At 42.0% G+C, this 17,546-nt stretch overlaps 1 protein-coding gene across 1 annotated transcript in view; it reads right to left on the reverse strand.

Annotated features, from left to right (window-relative positions):
* MKL1 (megakaryoblastic leukemia (translocation) 1) overlaps nucleotides 1-14,380 on the reverse strand; it is a gene marked incomplete at its 3' end in the record, with an annotated part of 43,443 nt that extends 29,063 nt beyond the window's left edge. Inside the window, exon 1 of the mRNA XM_008945734.1 lies at nucleotides 14,254-14,380. Coding sequence (XP_008943982.1) covers nucleotides 14,254-14,380 — 127 coding nt within the window. The remainder of the gene's footprint in view (nucleotides 1-14,253) is intronic.
* Nucleotides 14,381-17,546: the final 3,166 nt, after the last annotated feature.

Genomic DNA, 17,546 nt, shown 5'->3' on the forward strand with positions numbered 1-17,546 from the left:
GCATCATTTATTTATTTCACGAGTATTAAAAATTCTGAAATAAAGCTTGAACTTTTTATATCTCTAATGAACTGTTCCAAAAATGAATAAAACATCTCAGAGAAATCTGGGAGCTGGTGTAGAGGATTGCTGCCTGCCAGCAGTTTAAGAGGAGGGGTAGAGAAGGATGGAGAGGAGGTGGGGGGTGTCCTAAAAGACAAATAACATTGCTACTATCAACAGTTACACTGTTAGTGAAATACAGCAAGTTATGATTATTTTTTGCTCATCTTACCATAAAACTGCCTTAATAGGGCATATTCCAAGACCAAAGCTGCCTTCTGCTCATGGCTGGTGGGAGCTCAGAGCAGTATGTTTAATATACAGAGGCTGCACTCGTGTGGGTGCTTTCAGGACACTTACAACTCTAGTCCTCCAGTCATAGCACAGGGGTGCATTAGTAGCAAGCAGTAGCAAGAGCAAATATTTATGATGAGCTAAGTTGGTTTCTGCAGCTCTTCATCTAAATGTGAATTTATTCTAATATCTAAATACTTTATTTCTAAACCATACGTTGTGTGTCATAGTGGAACTAGATACAGACAGACTGGAACTACTACAGAAACCAGACTCCAGCCTCTGCACCTCAGCATCTCAAGAGAGAAAAAATAAAAGAATTTCATCTTAGAGACTACACCTGGACAGGTTTACAACAAGAGGGTTTTATTAAATATTTGCGAAGTGCACAGCTCTCAACTGCAGCTTGTGATGAGGTCCTGGGCGTGTTAGATCCAATACAAACTTATTGCCAAAGGAGTCTGTGTTCACATTTCTACAAAATCTTGTCTTCTAAGGAATCCCAAATGATACTCAGGGTCACCCAAGCAAGGTAATGGTCAAGCACAGCCATATGGTGGATTACAACAGACAGCATGAGCAGTAGAGCAGAACAGGAAGGGAGGAAGGCAGGAAGGCTGCTATAGCCAAACAAAACCCTGCAGAGGGTCTGAGAGAGGCAGAACTCATCCAAATTCCAGCAGGGATACCTGTGCACAAAGGGAGAGTGCAAGACATAACTGGTAGGCTGTATGCTCACAGACATAATTTATTGACGTGGTAAACCCAGTGAAAGCAGTCTGCCTGATTGAACAATTCATCCTTGCAACCCAATCAATAAGCCATGTGATTAGAAAGAGAAACTACTGAAGAAAAAGTGAAATTAGCTCAACTTCATTATCTGAGGAAAGTGCAAACGTAAGGAAAAGCAATAAAAAGCAAACCATGCACTTTAATGCTCACAAGGGTTCATGGTCATTTATTTGTACCCTGTGAAGCAATTGAAAGCCCCCTGTTACAGCATCCACTTAACTCCCAAGAAAGCATTAATACAGCATGAGCTGAGATGGAAACCTTCCAGTGAGTTCATCAACATCTCCACCTTTCAACAGCAATGAAGATTTTTTTTAAGAATTAGAATTTTCACTGGCTTAGCACCGAGTAGGTCTGAGTGGGTTTACTCTGTGAGGATCAGAGACCACTGCCCAAGGAAACGTGGCACTGGGCCACCATTTCCAGCCCAAACACTTTTCAATTTTTCAGTACAACGTGTATAACACCAGTAGATTAAACCAACAGCCCATAGGCAACCAACTTAATTATAATATGCAACCATAAAAGACAACTCTGACAACGTGGGATGCTGGCTGAACAAAACTGTTACAGCTCTTTGTGCAGAACTGGGGCCTCTAACTGAAATACCCCAGTGCCTTTCACTACTGCTTTGAAGGGTGAAGGCACCTTTCTCCACTCACTGCTTGGCCAGCAGCAGCCCTTCTAATTACATTAAGGAGAGAATTTTTTTCCCAGCTCCTGATTAAACAGTCACATTTGATCCGGAGCCAATACGCAGCAGAGGTTATATCCTACATTTTATGACTGAATTCAGTTCCTTGGAGATGTGGCAAGAAAACCTTTCCCTTACACCAAAAGTGGTCTCTGAGCATTTTTCAGCTGTGAAGGTTGACTTGCATTAGTCCTTTCATGCTTGGATAAGAAGATTCTGGTGCAGACACCAGCAAGAGCAGCATCTGCTCAGCTCTCGTTGCGACACCCATTGCACAGAAGCAGCAAAGGGTGGGGAGTATTACCAAATTTTTTTTGTAGTGGCCACAAGAAGCTATAAGAAAAATTCAGCTGTCATAGTTTACGATCCATGAAGGAGCATACAATGGTCAAAAGGAATTTTGAAGATAATGTAAATTGCTGAGGTGAGCCAACCTATTTTTTTTTCTCCCAGAGCTGCATTTTTTCTGGCACTGTCGCCTACACCTCCCACAGCATGCAGAATGTGCTAGAATGGGGGTTACCAACAAAGAAAAGGCAACTTTGGGGGCCTTTTTTAAAGGCAATTTTCTGAGCTTAACAGCCTTTTAATCCACTAGCTGCTGATGGGGAATACATGCTGGCTTTGCATTTAAGCAGACTGTGCAGTTAGCAGAGAAGCATTTAAGTGAAGCAGACTGTAAATGACACCCAAACTGCAGGGATTATATGACAGTTTGCTACCCTGGGAAGGGGGTGCCAAAAATTCCCATCCCTCTGTGGGGTGAAGGAGCAGCAGCAGATACACCACTGATCCTCATGGTTTGCAAGCACCCACTGCTGCTGGGAACAGCAGCCATATGGTTCTATTCATCTCAATGCACTCGAAAGAGTGGCTTGGAGCAAGCCTGGGCAAAGGGACAGTTAAGGGGAAGTTTTCTTTACTCTGTGAGACTCTCTCACATCCCACTACCTCTTTTCTCTACTGCAGCACCAACGGCTGCTGTTAAAATGCAGGCAGTTTCCTCAGCTCTTCCTTAGCAACCACGCTGAGGAGAAAATGGAGTTTGAGAGGGGAAAGAATAGAAAAAGGATTTGATCTCCTATGCTGTTACAAGAACTTTTCACACTAGAGGCAAAAGCCACTTATTTATATTCATGCTGTGGTCTTTTTGGGAGAAGCAGGACTGGGATCGCTCTCCCTACACCCAAAAAGGAGCTTTGTGAAGTAGATCCTGAACAGGAAACCAAAGCAGGACCAGGAGCAGTTCCCCATCACAGCTCACAGGAATGATGGAAGTGGATTTCCTAAGCAGCACTGCAGAAATGAGCGTGTTCTGCTGCAACACACCCCCCATGGGCAGGTGCCTCCTCTCAAGTTTGCGGAACACTGATAAGCTCCTTACTCAGCTCAGCTTGTCCAGCAGAGACAACTGTGGGCCCAAGGCCAAACAGGGGACTTAACCAAGCAAGCCATACAGCTGCATCCAAGCCAGATCTAGTGTAGAGGACCTGAAACTCTCTTCATGACCGACTTTTCTTTCTTATCCTCCTAGTAAGTTTTTGAGAGCAGGAGTACAACTCTGCCTGATGCAGACCTCTAGCAAGAGGTTCTTAAAAAACACAACAGATCCTTCACCTCCAAAGCACCAACTTGCAAAATGTTTCACAGTAGTAAGAACCCAAGGATGTAATGTGGGTCACAAAACACTAGGGTTGCTTTTTTCCATCCAGTACTTCCAAAAGCCTTCAGGCTCTCAGATGCCCAGAAGCTTTTAAAAGCAGCTGAAAAGTAGAGAAAAAAGGAGTGGCTGGTCATTTAAGAACACAAAAAGAGGAGGAAGAGAGGAAGTTAGCTGACTCTCACCCTGAGGACATGAAGGACTTGTTTCTTAATAAAATCACTCTCTTCAAAGCTTCTACAGCTCAAAATGTTCTTGGGTCATATAAAATCATTGACATGACATGCAGCTTACACATGGCTGCTGATATATTAGAAGCACTGTCTACATGGCCATGTTCCAGATGATTAGTTTTGGCTACTAGAAAAACAGGTACAGGGCAATTGTCTCTTTTTGTTGTGAGGATGCTGTTGGAAGAGAAGTATGAAATAGGAATAATTTTTTAAAAGCTTTTCAAAGATGATGAAATACTCGCCTGTATTATCTTTTAATGAGTCAATGTTATGAGGCATTAAGCAGCTTTCTTAGTGGAGACAGACAAACACAGATTCTTTGATATGGCTAATTTAGCAGAATCAAAGACCACAACCTACAGAAGAAACTGGTCCCCAAAGAATATGGAATCAGAAGCAAACATACCACCAAAAGCAAAAGGGACTATTTCCATCCTCACGTTACCACAAGGTAGCTGGCTCACAGCATGAGCACAGAAAAGCTACCTCCATGGGTCATTTTTGAGGCTTAATATCAAATTTGATATTAATGGGAGGTGTCTAGTGGGACACCTCCCACTAGAACAGGTTGTGCAAGGCTCCATCCAACGTGGTCTTGAACACCTCCAGTGATGGAGCAGCCAGAACTTCCCTGGGCAACACGTTCCAGTGTCTCAGCACCTGCACAGTGAGGAACTTAATCCTAATTTTTAATCTAAATCTACCTTCTTCCAGTGTGAAGCCATTGCCTCTCATCCTATCGCTACAAGCCCTTGTAAAAAGTCCCTCCCCAGCTTTCTTGTAGGCCCCCTTCAAATACCAGAAGGCCACAATAAGGTCTCCCCAGGTTCTCCTCCTCTCCAGGCTGAAGAAATCCAACTCTCTCAACTTGTCCTCATAGGAGAGATGTTCCAGCCCTCTGCTCACCTTCATGGACCTGCTCTGGACCTGCTCCAACAGGTCCATGTCCCTGTGCTGTGACAACCTCAGTCCTCAAGATTGCACACAACTGAATGTGATTATTTTGTGGGTGCTACTCATGGCTATTGCTCTAAATATGTGCAAACTTGAGTATTACTACAAAAGTTATGCTGAATTTTGCAGGGTTCTTTTTATCTTGTTTTTGGGGTTTGGTTTTGGGTCTTGTTTTTAAATAAAGACTAGCAATTGCTGTGCATTTCACAGTATGTCCCTTTACATTCTTCCTGCACCACTTAAGTCCTGCCATTTCCATTAAATGTGTAAAATTTAAGTGAGGTTCACGTCGTTTTAATCATTGCTACCTTTTAATGCAATTCCAGCTTTGTCTTCTTTAATCCTAAACTTTTAAAATCAGGTAAATGTGTTGCTGTTAGTATATAAGTCTTGAATGCATAGAAGCTCATTCTTATCATAAATCTTGGTACACCTAATAGCCCATTTCATCACTCACTGAAGCTGTTAAAATAGGACTTTAAGAAATTAATCTGAAATACATGTAACCATTTAATTTCATTAAATAAATGAAATACGTGTAAGCTGGTCTGTTCAGTAAGATACACAAAGCTCTCCACAGGGAGAGAATGAGAGGCCAGCCATGCTCTGGAGCAGCCTGGAGTCAGCCAGGGCAGCTGACCCGAGCTGGCTCACAGGTACATCCCATACCATAAACACCATGCCAAATATAAACAGGGAAACCAGTGAGGAGGAATCCTCCTGACCCTGCTCCTGAAGTGATAAAGTGATGGCTGTAGTTCAGCCTTGGATATGGGCTAAATGTAGACACTTATAAAATGATTGTAGATTCTTATAAAATTATTTTGTCCCAGTAATACTGGTTAGGTGAAAAATAAGCATGAACTACCAGGCACACATCCATATCTATGGGATCTGGCTACCCTGCATGATTCAACAAGATGACCTGTAAAAAAATACCTAGGTAGAAAGGTCTACCTAAAACTGATAGATAAGTATCATATGACAGTAAATATTCTCTGTAATCAGTGCTTGTTGATGCCATCTCTACATCCATTGTTCCTATCTATAGCTGGAAGGGAAGCCTTGAGGGGGGAAAAAACAGAATTCCCAGCTCCCCATGTAATCCTGAGTCACAGTCTACACTGATTTATATGTTTCCATGAAACAGGGAACAAGGAGGGACTAACCTTGCCCTTAACCACCTTGCAAAGAAGACCCTGGAAAGAAATCCTCCGATTTAATATGACATGGCAGATGGGGACAAATGAAGGAAAAAGAAGGAATGGGTAGATAGATCCTGACAATCAGATCTACAGCTGTCTACTAACGTGACAGCAAAAATGGCAAGCTGCACAAGGGAAAAACAGGTTTGAGCCCTTTTCATTTTTTTCTTTTAAAGATAGAGGTATCTCTGCTTAAAAGAAGAGCGAGCTGCAACCTTTTTATTAAAAGGTTTATTATTTATTATCTCAACCTTTCCTTAAAGATAAGACATGAGAGTTGTTAATATTTTTTTTCTGAAAAGTTATACAGAAAAAAAAGAAAAAAAAAGTTTCATTTTATTTAAAACTCTGGGTTCAACAGCTAATATGTTTTTGTGTGTTACTAATAAGCAGAAAAAAAATCAAATCTTGTAACAGTGCTAAGACACATCCATAAAAAACACAATTGATTAGACATGTTTTTAATTCCTTCAGGCCTCTTTCAGCAATGAGAGACAGGGTCTAATATTTTTCTTTCATAGCTTACCTCCCATACTGCAATTTCTGCTCCAGCACAGCATTCCAGGGTACTAACAGCCTCCCAGATCAAGGCCAAAAACTTCCTCAAGTGTTTCTCAGAGACCGTGGTGCTGGCCCAAGGATTCAGCCTTCCTTCTGCCACAGGGCACCCTCTACAGATAGCAGTTAAAATCTTCCCTTCACAGAAATCATCTAATGGTCAAGACACCACAGAACTTCTGTGGCAACAGCTGGGACAACTCGACATATGAGCTGTGATTTTTGGGTTTCCCATTGAAACTTGGGATAATTCTGTATTTCCAAGACCTCTTGGTATTCTTAACCACCTAAAGATATTTGATTTACTGACACCAGATGCAAATGAGAGCAAATGTGTTGTTCCACAAGCTGGAGAAAAAAAAAAACCAACACCTAGAAGCATGCAAATTTAAGTACAAAACCAGCAGTTCCTTAGAAGAAGGAATTAACTGGTTGTATAGGGAATGCAGAAAGCTGGCCCTTAGAATTTTAAATTAGCAAGCTTGAGCATCTCCCAGCTTCAGTTCATTGATTGTGCTGACAGTTATTTCATGGGACATGGAACCAAAGTAGTTTTGTCCAACATGCATGTTACATGCAAAATAAAGACTCAGAGGACTCCCTATCTGGTTACCATTCCTCCTACCAGCTTTTTTTCAAGCCCCAGCATCCTCTCTTAACAAGAATTTCAGGTGGATGCCACAAGGGATTACCATATTTTTTTAATTCATGATAGTCAGAAACACCTTTGCTGTTTTCTCAAAGACTGTAAAGAACACATGCCACAATTATGGCATCTGAGGTTCAAATAAAGATCTTGGCTGTTGTACTGCAAGTCTGACACCTTCTTTACAGTTTAAGTACAAATTCTATTATAATTCTTTTTCTACTTGTAAAAGAGTTACAAGATTTGGCTATGGCAGTCATGTACCTCTACATTAGAGCTCAGTTCCTTCACAGCAGCCCAGTATGGAAGGTGATCCCCAGAATTTGCATTACACATAAAAAGTGCATCAAATTCCCCCAAACTCTTTAAACTGTGATCATACAACACCTATCTACTACTTTTCACTTCCCTTCTCTTTGCATATTTACTTTCTTTCAAAACTCTAGACTACAGATCTCCAGGACTAACTTTGTTGTTTTTTTTTTTTTTCATGAGGGAAGATCCACAGCATTGAAACCATGAGGCTTAATGTGGTTCTTCAAGTGCTATCATAGTTATAAATATCTAAATAATATAATTCTAAATAATCTAACAGGCCAATCAGCAAACTAAAAAAACCCCAGCAATCCAGAACGGCCTGTGTGACCACTGACTTCAGACTGGTGGGCAAATTCTGCAGATGTTTCAAGTGTTACTGCTGGCTCAGTGCTCTGCTGAAGGGCAGAGGAGAGGGCCAGCAGCAGCACGTACTCCCACCCAGTGGAAGATTCTCTCCAACTGCTCCAAGAAGTGGCTTTTGCCAATATTGTGAACAAAAGCAACTGAAGGGCAGACACGTTTCCTCTTGGTGGCAGGGCAGAATGCTGCACGGTGCCAGTGCTGCCTCTGTAGTCACATTCATGGTCACATGTCAGTCCTGAAGATACAATCCTCCTTCTAAACTGCCTGCAGTCAATGTGACACCTATTATTAGCAGCATTAAAACGTCCTCTCGGTGAGGCACAAAAGTACTACCAGCTTAGCATCTACTTCTGAGGTGTTGTCTTCCACTTCTGAAAAGGGAGAATTTGACATTGGAGCATGGAAATGGGTTCGAGCTGCAAGCAGGCTTAGAAGGGCTTTCACACAGAAGTATAATATAGAAAGAGGCATGAAAGCCTAGGACAGTGATCAAAATGGTCATCATTTACCAAAAGAAGAAAGAAAAGCCACAACTGTTTGCAGGGACAGGTTACATGCTGCTTGTAATACTGACCAAATTACACAAAGGGAGCTTGTACATCCTGGCTTCCAGCACCACTGTGAAATCTGCAGAGATGAACAGCCAAACAACATAGATGCTGCCACATTCAGTTCCTAAAAAAAACACAGCTATAGTCTCCATGCATTTATAACTAGAGCAGCATGAAGCTGGGGAAACTCCACATGGAGAAATTCCAAAGTGAATCTCTTCCTTCTGTCACCCAGAGAGTTTCACTCAGATCCCTCCCAACAACCCAGCTGGGGAGCACAATATTTGTGCCCTGACAAGTGTTTCAAGTGAGGAAGATTACCAAAAAGATGTTAAATCTGTCAACTGGTAGGGTGCAGCAGAGATGTTCCAGGAAATAGCCTCAGAATGGCACCAGGGCCATGCATGAGCTGCCTTTGGGGATGAAGACCACAGAATGAGGTCTTTATGAGCATGGCTGCAATCAATCACCCCTGTCCCTACCATGGAGAAAAATCCATTAGGGGCACTTCTACTGAAAACTTTCAAATGGCCATCTTCTTACAAAGTATGTTCTTTACAGCTGCTTACTTCTGAAAGGCTGTATTAAAGTGAGATGGTCCAAAAAGCCTGGATTTCACTAATTTTCACTGTCCATTTTGGAAAGAAGCCACACCCCAAAGCCATATATATACTCTTCCTTATTATCTTGCCAGCTTCATCAGGCTAACTTTAGGTGGCAGAACTGCAGACTGGAAAGTAGAGTTGGTTGTTTTCTTGGACGGATGCTTACTCTGCTCTATACACAATAAACTTTGGCAGTAGGTCACCCACACAGTTCCTCTACCCATCTCACTGAACACCCAAAAAACCCTGAATACACTGGTGAGAAAAGAAAAAACACATTTTGTTACTCTTACTACCATTCACTGTGTTGTAAAGTACTTCAGCTACTGCAGCCCTGCTCTTAGATTGAAGAGGTATCAGGTTAGTAGATTTTATACACTGCCAAAGAAAAATATTGTATTTATCTCCCATAGCCCAAATAAAAGAAAGAAACCCAAGAGTTCTGCTCCGTGTTGGATGATGCACCCACTTACAGGCCTCCTGCAAGAAAAAGGAACACAATTTACCCCTTAGGATGTTTTTATTTGATAAACCTAAGCTGTGTCAGGGGCCATATCCCATTTTCTACCATAGGGTGCAGAGGGTCTTGCCAAGAAATGTGCTGCTTTAACATTTTGGATCGAAATTTATTGATGTGGCAGGTGACAAGATCAGTAATTCAATGCCCAGGAAAGACTGGAGAGAGGGGAGTTGGGGCATGAAAGGAAAGATCTAAGCAGGCACTTATTATCGGTATAGATATTCATTAAGTTGTTGATCAGCGACTTGCAGGTGTGACAGAATGCTAAAAATCTGAGGTGGCTAGTGACAGGTCTTGCAGATGAGAGAAGTACTGAGGTAAGATTTACACAGGCAGTCTGATGTGGATCCCAAAACACGAGCAGGAACCACAACTGTCACTGACCCTTATACTCTTTGGGCAGGAGAGTCACAGTGACATCTGTCTGGCAAGGGCTCTGAGCAAGCACTTTAACTGCAGAGGATGTTTATGGATGCAAAACAGGCAATCTAAGCTTAAGTACTGTAGTTCTGTGTTCAAAAAAAAAAATCAGTCATTTGCTGTTTAAAATTATAAATACAGGTATTTTCTTACGAAAATAAACAACAAGATTATTAACAAACACTGAATAATTCCAAAGCCATTCAAGTGTTTTCAAGCTTTATTAACACGTTTCCCAGTTGCTAGGATTATCAATACCTCAGCACCACCACCTGAACGTGAGGCTCTGTTCAACTGTGAAGAAAATTCAGTTGATAGGGCCGGAAAATACTCAACTGCAAATTTTACTTGGTATCATTACTAGTTCAAAGCATTGTCTGCGTAAATGCTACTGACAGCTGTAATTGCACCACACCCATTTTCTATTCTTTTTGTTTTCTGCACGTGTTGAGTCCTCCAATCTCCTTGCTCTTGAAGGTGCAAGTCCTTTTAGTATTTGTGCTAAATAAAGTAGTATAGTAGCCATTTTTTGATAAGTGAAGTAGATGAGAGTGTGGTAAACAAGCTAGCCTCTGTCCCACTCGTCGTCCTCCCATTCCCAGCATGAAAATAGCTAAAGCAACAGCTGGGGATCATTACACTGACAGGAATAGTTCAGTAAACTCCAAGAGGGGAATACATGTCCTAGCCAAAAAAACCAAACACACACCAGGGCACCAGGACCAAAGAAATATGTGGATTCAACTCCAGGGATAATGCTACAGCTCTCCTTCCACTGATAACGACTGACTGAGAAAAACCCTGCTCATGCAGCATTAACTCTTTCATTAACAAAGACTCTGAAGCACCTTTAGTCTTCCCAGTCAAAGAAGGCAAGCTGGGAATTAAGCAAAAATAAATTTCAATTGCCATCTTACTGCCACCTTCAAGCCACCTCACATTAATGTATCATTACCTTAGATTCGATGCACCTCTTACCTTTTAAGCATAGTGCCAGTCACTGTGCCCCACATTTTGCACAGAGTGGTTGTGGCATGAGGCTACACAGACAAGTCTAAGTACGCACATCTGGTGTGCCTCTGGATTTGCCATCAGAAATGAATCTGCATCTGTATGAGGCATCACTTGGACACCTCCCACAGCATCTTCATGAACTGAGACAACACAGATGAACCTTTACAGAACAATGTCACCCTGCCTTCCTGTGAGATGCCTCAGATGCAGGGGCTGCCCTCTTTCTGGGGATCTCCAGGGTGTTGAGAGCTTCCAAGTCTACACGTGCAGGTTCTTCTGCCCTCTACTGGATGGGCCACTTTTTGGATGAGCTTTACCTTCAGGTGCCCGGAGGTGTTACGACAACAAGGTCTAGATCATGAAGAAAGCCATATGTTAACAAGCACTCGCATGACTCCTGATCTCTTCGAAGTGCTGAACAGATATTAATAGTTTAATCAAAGGCTAAGCTCACTCAAATTACCTCCCATTTGCTGTGGCCCAAGAATGTGCACGCCGTTACGGCGGATCGGGTGGCACGCAGGAACTTGTGCCTCTGTCTGGGCCCTGAGACACAAATCTTGGAAAAAGACAGGTGAGTCTCACTGTCAGCCCCCAAGTCACACTCAACAGTTTTTGGAAGGAGGATTCACCAAAAAAAAGTGTTTCACTTAAAAGCCACAAATGAACGACGTGGCACACAGGTGGGAAAGTTGGAATTTACTTTTGGAAGGATTTGATTCTAAGCTGGGTTGACATGAATGGTAATGAGTTTTTGAGTAGCTTTCTGAAGTCTTCTAAAGCTTGTGACTTATCTTTCACAAAGGGCTACCACACTGTTGTGTTAACTGGTCTAGGAGATGCAAACTAGGCTCTGGTATCTGAAATCTAAATCATTCCAATGCATTCCTGAATAGAAAACATGTTTATGAATTCCTGAATTCTAGGAATTTTACTAATAACTGCCCAAACACATACTTTGAAAAATACAAGTGTGTGTTCTTTGACTTCCCCATGTCAAATCCATTTCTGTGTGGAAAGGATCAGCAGTGTCAAGTCCCAATTAAAAACAAACAAACAAAAAAAACCCACCTAAATAAATCAGATTTAGGAGACCATCTGTTTTCCAGAGGCAAGGAAACAAGATGAATTCTATTCCCAATAGCCACTTCTCATGAGATTCATTAAGATAAAAGGTATAAGCATTGTTAGCATAATACAGACACCCCTAATCTGCCTGGCTTTGCTAAGAGGAGAAACAGACTGGCAGCCATTCACCCTATGTAGTAAGGAGTGAGGAAGAGAAGCACATGAATTTTCTGTCCTGGGCAACAATAATACCAAGTCACTCCATTTTTAGGCAGGCTAAAACTAAGGTACATCAGTCAATTGTTTCAGTTCAGTGCTAATTCTGGACTTCCAGAGCTTCCATGAGGGTTTACACATGAGTGCATCTGCTTCTCCACACTACCTGTAAGGTTCAGCTCTGCAAAACCCAGCCCATGCTGCAGCACAAGCACAACAGGCATCCTGAGGCTGCAGGAGGCTTGAATGGAGCAGCTGCAAAGCTAGTTTATTCTTTTTCTTTCTGATATGAAAGGAGCTGGCATTTCTCTTTCCTACCCTTCCTGTTTGGCAGCTGGCAGAAAGTAGCTTTCCTCATCACATATGATATTAGAGTAGCATGAATTAGATGTGGGGCAAGCTGATGCTATTGCTAGACTCTGCAGAGTCAGCACAGCTTCTTCAATAATCAGAATTACACAAGAATTCAATGACCTTCCTTCACTTCAACTTGAGACAGCAGCAAACGTTTTATATTGATTAAAGCACTACAGAATTCCATTTTCCTTGTCCTACATGTTATTCCCCCTGTAGAGCTTGTGATATTTAGTGACTGGATGAAAGATGCACCCTGGCACATCCCAATGAAGCATGCTCACCTTCTCTGAAAATCAATGCCTCACAAGTACAAAACAGTTCCAAGTTCTGGCTTTTTTAATTTTGTTTTGAGCATTTTCCAAAGATTGATATTTCCTCTGAAGATTGATGTGCTGCAGTTCTTCACCTCCAGAGCAAAGTGATCTGGGAATACTGCCTATACTAATGGATTTATAACTCCCAAACTTGAATTTGAGGACTGTGACTTCAGTTTTCCATATTTGTTCAACAAAGAGTATTCCAAAGAAAACAAGCAACAAAACCAGTAATATTTTAAAAATCTAATAACAGGCTAACTCTTGATCTAAGCTGAAGAGACTTGGTAGGGGGAGTGACAATAGGGGGTAGAAACTTCACAGTTTTGTTTGGCAGCCTCAGGAGGCCTAGAGCTGCACATGAGAGAAAAAGCCTCTAAATGCAAGTGCTAAAATCATCTCCTACACACTGGCTATCTTTCTGCAGCAAATGTGGCCTTACACCCTCAGCTCCTACTACCCTTCACTTTTTTTTTGTCAAAAATGTTACTGCAAGTCATTGTCAGCTCCTCTCAGATCACACTACTCACTCTTGAAATCGGTTATCACCTTGTTTCCGAGGCTGCTGTGCTCAAGATCTCTGTTCACTCCTGGGTTTTCCTAGCAAAATTTCACCTGTAGCTAGGCAGATCCACTATTTCTGATAAAACACCATCCTTGTTCTGTTTGCCACTGGCATTTTGTTACGTTCTGATCCATCCTTCTCTGTTCTCATTCGATCTTTTCCTCGTTCCTGTTTGTTGCTATTTATTATGCTGTGTACTATGAATGGATCATTGTATGTTTTCATCTTCTCAGTCTTTTTCAGTTTGTCCAGATCTTTTTTCCTCATAGATCTCACTCCCAGAAATCTGACCTCTGTCTATATAATCTTCCAGAATTAAGAAACTGCCATTTAAAAAAAAAAAACCACAATATTTTGGGAATACCATTATCTAAAACAGAAACACATTTAGATACACACACTCCATTCCTTTCACACTCTCCAACAAACAACGTCCTGAAACTTAAAGCATGATTCTCTATCTCCTTCAAAGCAAAGTTGCCATTCCAGAACCAGCCTTTACACCTTTAATAAAACAGCCTTAAAACACTGCTCACAAGAGCCCTATAGGCATAGGGCAGAGGAAGAAATTTAAACTGTGAAATTAAAACTTCCAAATGCAAGTGAAATGGTCTCAAGGTTCAGGCACTGCAAGTAGCTACACACAGAGCTCCAAGCTTGTCGTGTGACATGCTTATGAGCGCCCTCAGGGACAACAGGTCACAGGAGTCACTGGGAAACCCAAAATCTGGACTACTGCCCAGAAAAGCGAAAGCAGGCAGATTCAAGATGCAAAAGAAGGAAAGAAAAAAAGAAAGAAAGAAAGAAAGAAACCCACAAATCAACTGCACAGTGCCTACAACAACGAGAGCAGAGCCTGCTAACCTTCTCGCAAGCTGTGGTATGAATCCTGGTATGTGGTGGAACAGCTCTTCCCTTGCTTTGACACTGTCTCTGCAAGCGGCACAATCCCGACATAGGCAGGCTGGAGTGTCTTGGCTTTATCCAACATATTAGAGGAAATCCCTGGACCTGAAGGCAGATTCTGTAACACAGGAGGCGTCCCAAGCTAGTGGAAGGGGTGCTTAATCCTCACCAGAGAGACCCAACCACAATTTCTCTACCAGGTTTCGGTCACTGCACCAAGTAGAGTGGGGGAAAAAAAAAAAAAAAAAAAAAATCAGTCTACTGCTAGATTCCAAGGCTGTGCTTGCATAGGAACAGAGAGGTACTCAAGGCACAGACAAATCCTGACAGCCAACATCTAAAGATTAAGATCAGCAACACTCCTGGCAAAACCTTTCTTCCCAGTGTCTCGAAGCTCATGCAGACAGGTCCCTGTTTCCGCGAGCGGCTCCGGGTGCTCAGGACCCCACTGTGCAGAGCTGTGCTTATCAACAGATGCACACTGCACTTCTTTGTGGGGCCACTTGCAGTCACAGCCAACCTCATTCACCCAAAATAGTGAACAGTTGGTTTCTCTACTCACACCCCAGACACCTGCCAGACAAGCAATATCATATGATTGAGCACTGCCCTCTCTCCCCCTGCACCTCCCCACTGTAAGCACGCCGTGCACACAGGCCAGAACACCATCACTCCACGCTGCCTTTCCCCCCTTCTTGTTTAAACTATTAGAAATGGAATTTTAGTTGTTCTAAACTGATCATCTGGGAAACAGAGTCTTATATGCACTTGCTCTGCAACCACAAATAGGTTAACAGCAGCCTGCTTCTGTCCAGAACAATTCTCACCTCTTCTTCCCTTAAATCCTTTCTCCCAACCTAGTAGCAACACCTACCTGAAGATCGTCTGCAGCCCCCCATCAATCACCCTCCACTACAAGCACTACAACTTGAGAATCCGTGCAGGCATCTCACCTGGAGCTTATCTAATGCAGAAGAGATGCCATATGGTTGATAAACTTTAGTTATAGCTACTGCCCAGCATGGGATGGGAATTGGAAGTGGCTGGGGAAAAGCATGCTCCATCTGAGCAACAGCCAGGAAAGACTCTCCCCAGTACAGCTGGTAGCTTTGTTGGATTTTAACCTCACAAAACATGCATCATAAAAGGTGTGGTAAAGGCTGAGGGGGAAAAAAAAAAGTTGCCTAATGAATACACGTATCTGAAAAAAAAGTATTGTGGTATCTTTCCAGAAGGGGGGACAAAAAAAGAAAAAAAAAATAAATCATAGTAATGGGTGTCATCCTATGAGCATGAAGCAAACATAGCCACATGGATGTTACAAAAATAAGACAGTGAATATTCTAAACCCTACTGAAACAGTCTCCATTTCATATTCTGCACACACACCCCCAATCAAGACAAAAATTACTCCTCTCCAAATAGCCTGAGAGGCATCTGAGCCATTTCATAGAACAAGGCTGGAGTAACAACAAGGCAAAAAAAAGCTGGAATAACAAAGCTCATATCTCAGAAAAGCAGTGTTCAATCAGATTTAAAACCATGACTTTAACACTGCCATAAGCTGCACCAGAGGAACAAAACAATCTAACTTTTTTAAGTTATAAACTAAAAACTACTGTACAGATTTTTACATCTTTATTAAATAATGATGCTAGATGGCATCAGTGACATTCCTTCTCACCTTCACCAAGAACTCTTAATCTAAAATTTTCAACCTCCACTTGGAAAAGAATCCAGAATCTAAAGCTCCTATGGGTAAAAAATAAAACTTTATATTATCTTTGGTGATCCTATAAAGCTCTGCAATAGCATTATCCCTAAATTACCAACGTCTACTCAACACAAACCCTCATCTTAAATTTAGGATTTGTAAAAGTCAAAGTAAAGGTTCAGTTTCACAATGAACTTTGGCCAATAAGGTCAAATTACTGCATAAATAGATGAGCTTTTTTTTTTGGGTGGACCTTAGCAGTTGTGACGCTGCAGAGCTGCCTCGGGAAGCTGACCTGGCAGCCCACAGGACTTCCAAAGCCAGAAGGAAGGAGGAGAGAAACACCATCCAGATCTCTGCTTGCAGCAGCAACACATGCACAGAGAATCAGGCTGATGCTCTCTGCAGACAGCTCTGATAATTACTGTAATAACTAAAGAACAACTATCCTCTGCCAGTCTGAGTCCTACTTTTTCTGGCAAGCAATACCTCTGGATGGTGGAAATGACAAGATTCAGCTACAGAGGTCAAACTCTGCCACTCCTTTGCCAGCCAGGGAGCTCACTCCAGCACACAAGGCCTGGGAAACAGCAGCCAGTTGCTCTATCCAAACAAGTTACCCAAATATTGCCAAAACAGCCCTAAAATGTTGCCCGAGTTTTGAGGAAGAAAACCTTAAGAATAAAGAAGAGAGGAGATATATTGTCAGTTTTGGCCATCTGATGATATAACCCATCCTCTGCTGCTAGAAGCAATAACTCCAACTTGAGGAAGATCTGCTCCTCTCTGTATTTTTGCAGAGCTGCAGAGATATTTTACTTTCTTCCTATGTGGAAAACAGCCTGGAAAGAAAAGCACCTCCTCAATGGTAGGTAGATAAATCTATTCTTTGCTGAGCAAGATGCTCTAAGTTTTTTTTCCTCCAGCATCAAATTTGTCCTACGGCATTCTTTAGTGTTCCAAAAGAAGGAGCAGTTATACAAAACAGAAAGAGATGGGCCAGAACACTCCAAAAAGAACTTGGATAATGTTCTCCATGCTCTAAAGACAACAAACTCTGAGGGGCCCATACCTTCAATGCATGAGCAAGCACTTGTGGGGTACCTCCTTGAGAAACTTGGCTTCTGATAGATGACTAAAGACCTAACCTGTCTTGGATGAGACACTGACATTACTGCCAGACATTGATGAGCATCAAAAAGTTAAAAAGAAATGTTTTATTGGATCTTAATGTACTGATACAACATCTGAAAGTCTGATCAACAATCACATGGACAGAAATATCACTGCACTGCAAGAACAAGGAAGGCCTGATGAGTAACTCTGACAGTTGCTTTGGAACACTATTTCAAACAAATTTAAATGAATTCATTAACTTTCTCTTCCTTTTTTTTTTCCCTATCCCCAACAGCCAACTCAGCATATAAGCAGCAGATTTTTCCAACTCCCATTCTGTGCTAGGAGGGAAATATGGAAGAGTGAGCCACCTCTAGGCTAAGTTCTAACCCTGCTGCAGATATTGGAACTGTCTTTCTTC

The sequence above is a fragment of the Merops nubicus genome, unplaced genomic scaffold (assembly GCF_000691845.1).
Source record: "Merops nubicus isolate BGI_N331 unplaced genomic scaffold, ASM69184v1 scaffold28568, whole genome shotgun sequence".
NCBI lineage: Eukaryota > Metazoa > Chordata > Aves > Coraciiformes > Meropidae > Merops > Merops nubicus.